At 49.8% G+C, this 5,887-nt stretch overlaps 1 protein-coding gene across 2 annotated transcripts in view; it reads right to left on the bottom strand.

Annotated features, from left to right (window-relative positions):
• Window positions 1–2,092: 2,092 nt before the first annotated feature.
• The window catches only part of Dyrk3 (dual specificity tyrosine phosphorylation regulated kinase 3), an 8,546-nt gene continuing 4,751 nt past the window's right edge, over window positions 2,093–5,887 (bottom strand). The window contains exon 3 of one of the 2 annotated variants that reach the window (XM_010613120.2): window positions 2,093–3,890. In XM_010613120.2, coding sequence (XP_010611422.1) covers window positions 2,313–3,890 — 1,578 coding nt within the window. In that variant the 3' untranslated portion in view covers window positions 2,093–2,312. The remainder of the gene's footprint in view (window positions 3,891–5,887) is intronic. The other variant, XM_010613121.3, reaches the window with a different exon arrangement.

The following is a 5,887-nucleotide window of genomic DNA, read 5'->3' as shown; positions in this document are numbered from 1 at the left end:
CCTCCCAGTCCATTCGTTACCCAGGAGCAGGGCTCGTGCCAGCCTCAGCCACTGGCGCCTCTCTCCCGAGTTCAGACACTGGGCTGGCTGATCAAGACTGCTGAAAACATGAACAGGAGAATCCAGAGTGCACGGTGAGGCAGCAGTCCTGAGAGCAGGTCCTCCACATCGATCACCGCAAGGAACCTGGACATGTGCTCCGCTAGATAACGCAGGGATGGCTCGGCTTCTCCGGCAAGGCAGGGAGCTGGGCAGAAGTAAGAGGCAAAGGTGTTATCCGCGGTGCTGCCTTCTGTAGCTTGGGAGTCAAGAAGTGAAGTTTTAAATACTTCACTTCTTTCAGTCACCAAACATACCACAAGTTCCTCATTTGGAAGCGCCGAGGACTGTTTGAGCTTCCCTGCCCGAGCCCTCAAGCTGGGGAGGCTGAAGCCCTCACTTGGCAGAGGCAATCCAGAGTACTTTTGGAGAAGGCAAATGTTGTAACGTTGTAACTTTCATGTCTCTCACCTTCTCTCCTTTTGTTACTATGTTACCCAGCAATAGAAGCCTCCTTCCAGCCAGGCAGGTAGCACACACACTGCAATCCCACCACTGAGGGAGGCTGAGGTAGGTAGACCACAAGTTCGAGTCCTGCCCGGGCAACTTTGCAAGACTCTATCAAAATAAAAACCAAAAAGAGCTGGAGATGTAGCTCAGGGGTCAGAGCACCTCTGGCTTTGATCCCCAGTCTGAGCCGCTTTCGAACCTTAGAAGTTTACAGACTTAATATTAGAAGAGTAAGAATCCAACTGGGTTATTCCAAGAACTATGGTGTAGAAAGTAAATGTTCTGCTATAAAGAGCACACGGTCGGGGCAGAAGATGTATGTATTTTATTTCAGAGGGGCGAGGAAGTAGAGGAAGGGGCAGGAAAATAACAAAAAACAAAACACAGCAGCACTGAGTTACTATCCCCACCCCTACTCACCCTTCCAGAAGTCTTCGGGAAGCAATCAGTTGCGCTATTGGTCTTCTCTGTTTAACTTTCAGTCTAGCAGGGAATAAAAAAGGCTGCAGAAGGGAATGCAAGAAGGGAAAATAAAGGAGAGAGTGGATTATCCCTAGAGTGGGGATTTTCAAATAGTTTTCTCATTACTGAAGTTCACTCTAGGGAAGTGATATTAAGTTTAAAGTGAAGATGGAAAAATGCAGCACACTAAGGTGGCAGGTGGCTAGAAAGACAGGAAGGAAGCACTGGAAGTGTAGAGTTTACCTGACAGTGACCACTTCGGTAAGGACGAGAGCACAGAAGCACAGCGAGCAGGCCAGTCCACGGGTGGCCAAAGAGATGAGGAGCTGCACTCCTCATACTGAGTCTACCTTTAGCAACTGCTGCATCTTCCCCACAGATGGGGGCGGAAGGATGTGTCAACGTGGCTTTGAAACCAGTCCATTAGCCAGCTTCTCACTACTGTAACAAATATCCGAGACAAATGTCTTAAAGAGAAAAAGGTTTATTTGGCACCAGTCTGCACAACTGGACCCCTGCCCAGGGCCTGACAGCTGTCCACCTCACAGCCTGGAAAGGAAAGGACAGTGACCAGAGTCCCACAGTGTCCGCCAAGAGCAGCACCCAGGGCCCTGGGACCCCCCACTAGAGCCCACCACCGCCCGACCACACCGAGCCTTCCTAACGTGGGCTTTGTGTTCGGTAAAGTGGGGAGAGGCCCATAAGATGATTTCAGTGCTCAGGAAACAAATCAGAAGCAAAATAATGACAACAGGAAACACCGGGCACCAGAGAATTGAAGGGAATGACTAAAAAGCATGATACTGATTGCCTAAGTGGCCGGCAGCGCTGAGCCTTTCGTGGGGAGCCCTTTCATCTAGAATGAGCCCACAGAGCAAGCAACCTGCAGCACAAGAGCTCTCACCTATCTTCTACATCCACCACCACACCTGACACGACCCTTCCGGGACGGATCTGGACAGAGAGGAGCACTGAGGAGTATAAGGTATACTTCCAGTTCCTGCTCTCTTGAAGAGAGAGATTTACATAGAATGCACAGGCCTAAGTACGTCCACAATAACGACAAAGAGGCATTGACCTAGAAAAAGTCATTTAATGTGTATTCCAGATGGCCAATACAAGCTGGCTAGGTGATTAGCTCTTGAAGGGTTCTCTCATAGTCATATAAAAATGTTTGCCTGGTTAAAAAAAAAACAAGAAATCCAGTCTAACAAAACATATCCACCAATGGCTTGCGATTTTTCCATTTGCAGGTTTTCAAGGTAATTAAAAATACATACACCTGGGTCTCCGACGCTCCGCTAGTTAATCAGTTTTGGCAGCACACTGCGCAGGGGCACACCGTCCCTGGCCTCCGACGTGAGGTTGGCTCTCAGCTTAGTGGCTATTCCCACGACTGGAGGCAGCTTGGTTCCCAGTCCCTGCAGAGCATGTGCGGGGTTACCTGCCCGCTTCCCTGAGCCCTTGTCGGCGTGGAGAGGCCGGGGCGCCAACTTGCTGACCCATGGGTGTCTTAGCGCCTGGGCTGGGGTCAGCCGGGCGGCGGGGTCCCACTGCAGGCATCGCTTCAGGAACTCTATAAACAAGGAGTCGTCGCAGCCTTTCAGGGCGGTAGCCCAGTCTTTGCTGCCCGGGGGACCCCGCTTCTTACCCCTGCGCGAGCGACCCCCCACCAGCACCACCTTGCCATCTGCCTGTGTGGTCACGGAGCAGTAGCGCGGCAGCCCCTTGGAGTTAAGGAAGTACTTGGCACGCTTGGACTGCTCCAGCAGCTTGGGCGGCGGCATCCCCAGGAGCTCCATCATGCAGGCCAGCTGGTCGCCTTCATCGTCCCCAGGGAAGAGCGGCTGCCCCGTGAGAAGTTCTGCCAGGATGCAGCCGAAACTCCAGATGTCGATGGGCGTGCTGTAGCGGCACCCCAAGATGATCTCGGGGGCTCTGTAGAAACGAGACTGGATGTACGTGTAGAGCTTCTGGTACTCAAAACAGCTGGACCCGAAGTCAATGACCTTGGTCGCGCTGCGCCCGTGGTGCTTCAGGAGGATGTTCTCTGGCTTCAGGTCGCAGTGAATGATCTTGTTTTTATGGAGGGCGTCCAGGGACTGCAGGATCGACTGAGCAAACTTGCGTACCAACTGGACGCTGAAACCCTGAAACTTGTTTTTTTTAATGAGCTCATAGAGGTCTATGCTCAGTAACTCGAAGGCCATGCAGACGTGGTTCCGGAAGGTGAAACTCTCCAGTATGTGAATCACATTCATGCTACCAGTTTTATCTTGCTTTTTAAGATGCTCCAAGATCCGGATCTCCTCCGCTGCTTGGCGATGGAAGCGCTTTTCATTCCGCACCATTTTCAGCGCCACGTACTGGCGGAGCTTGTGATCATAGACGCGGGCTACCTGCCCGAAACTTCCCTTGCCAATAACTTTTAGCACCTCATATCGATAAGCTAGATGGTCTCGAGGGACATGAATATAGGCCCCGTCCGCGTCATCATACCCCCCGTTATTGGGCCCGCCGATCACCCCGTGTCTTTTCTTGGCATTTGGACCCACAAAGTAGATTTCCGGGTAGTTAACAATCTCCAGCTTCTCGTAGGCAGTGAGGTGGTGTTTATACTGCTTCAGCGCCTGTTCTGGAGTCAGAGGCACTACTTTGGGGGCTCTGGTCGAACCGTCACATTTCCCTGTGTGAACTCCTCCTCCATCTGAACTTCTCTGGGATGTGGTATGAGAGCACTCTTCGGAGTCCTTGCTGCCATCTGACTGCAGAGTGTCGGACCTTCTGCTGCCAAACTCCTGGAACAGCTGCTCCACCTTCATGTCCCCTCCATTCAGGAAGTGCTGGGTGTTTCCTCTTGGTAACTGCTCAGGCATGATCTACGCAAGAGAAAGCCAAATACAATGTTGAAGCCACTGGCTACACTGGCAAGATGAAAGGATCTTCCCTGGGCTGAACACCAGGACAGTCTAGTCATGTTTACTTTCAGATTTAAAAACTCAAACAGGAGACGTGAAAAGCAACTATCTCTAGAGACTGGCTAGTCCTCACATTCCCTGAGAATGAAGGCTGCTGCCTCAATCCCCTCTCTATGCTTTGCTTTGTTAAAAATGAAACGCTCACCTTAGCAGCCCTCAGCGTGCCAGGAATCCTTTTTGGGGGGTTTACTGAGGATTGAACCCAGGGCTTTTGCACTATATTCCCAGCTTCTCCCACCCAAACACACGCACACACGTACATACACTTTTTATTTTTTATTTTTTTGGTACTGGGGATCAAACTCAGGACCTTGTGTTTGTGAGGCAGGAGGCAGAACTACTGAGCTAAATCCCCGGCCTTTACACACTTCTTTAAAAAATTATGAGACAGGTCTCTCTCAGTTGCCAAGTTGCCCAAACTGGGCTGGAACTTGCAATCCTCCTGACTCAGCACCCCAGGGTGCTAGGTCCCTCCTAATAGTTCTATCTGTGAACTGAGACTCCTTTCACCACCACCCCAACCCACTCACATCCTACACTCTTTCAAAGCCTAATTTAAGGTCTCTCCTGCTCAGAACTACCCCAAACCCATACTAATGAACTTCACATTTTCACTACAATTTTTCAAGTCCATACCACGTAACCTGCCATTTTATTAAATATATATATTGTCTGACATTGTTTACTAATTGTTTCAAGCATCTTTTCAAATCTTAAGGGCATGTCACAGGATCAAAGACGGAAAGTGTTCTGTAAATAGCGAGGTTCAGGGTGACAGAGACAGGACTCGAACCCAGCTCTTCCGGCTCGATACAGGGCTCACTGACACAGCTCAGCACCCAGGTCCCAGTCTGCCGACCCGACTCTCAGGGCAGCTGAATGCTGACAGGGCCTGGGATCGAGAAGGCCCCACCGTCACCTTCTCACTCAGTCCACTGAGCCACAGAAGTTCCAAGCCTTGAGATCATCGGGGCCAGCTCTCTGAGTACCTGATAAGTAACAGAAAGGTTCCAAGGCCCCTGGGGAGCTTCTTAAAAAAACTGGAGTGCTGCTTGGCTTTAGCTTTAAGGAGGCCAGCATGGATCGGAGACCAATTCCTGGACAAGGAAATAATAAGCCAGTGGGCAGAACGTTAGCACTGTACCTTGCGGGAATGCAAACGGAACGCAACATCTCCCTTATCAGTAATGCAGTCACACAGCTGCTCTTGTTTTTAGAAATGGAGACACGGAACTGGGTCACATCCAATCACCTATTTGCTATTCACGGGACACGCACTGTTCCCTGCTTAGCACCTGTGCTCTTGAGGAACTATCATCTCTGTCTTAGGGGGTAAATCTGGCCAACACAGGGAAAGGGCTGTAATTGTTTGGCTTTAGTTAGATTTACATAATAAAAACCACACCTGCATGCAGCTGAGCCAGTTTTCCCTAAACATTTTTTACTGCCTAACTTTAATGATGCATCTAAACATTTACTCCTAAAGTCTTGGGAACACCTCCCGAGATATGAGGCCATATGAAGTTGGGAGGCCAGGTTGGGTCCAACCATACACTTAAAAAGCTGCACGACCCTGGGTAGGTTACTTTAAGCTCTTTTTTTTTTTTAAAAGACAGGATCTTGCTATGTAGCTCAGGCTGGTCTTGAAATTGCAGCGATTCTCCTGCTTCAGCCTCCTAAGTGTTAGGACTACAGGTGTGCACTACCATTTCTGGCTACTTTAAACTTTCTGAACTTTGGCTTCTTTAACTACAAAATGTGGATAAAGCCTACTTGTAGGATGTTGTATAAATCAAATTATAAAAAATAATATGTGAAAGGGCTGGGATTTAGCTCAGTGGTGCTGCTGCCTGCCTCAGAAATGCAAGGTCCGGAGTCTGACCCCCATCCCCATACAA

Source organism: Fukomys damarensis, unplaced genomic scaffold (assembly GCF_012274545.1).
Source record: "Fukomys damarensis isolate Sample0158 unplaced genomic scaffold, DMR_v1.0_HiC HiC_scaffold_11, whole genome shotgun sequence".
NCBI lineage: Eukaryota > Metazoa > Chordata > Mammalia > Rodentia > Bathyergidae > Fukomys > Fukomys damarensis.
Note: the sequence above shows the minus strand (reverse complement) of the source record. Positions and strands in the feature narration are given on the sequence as shown.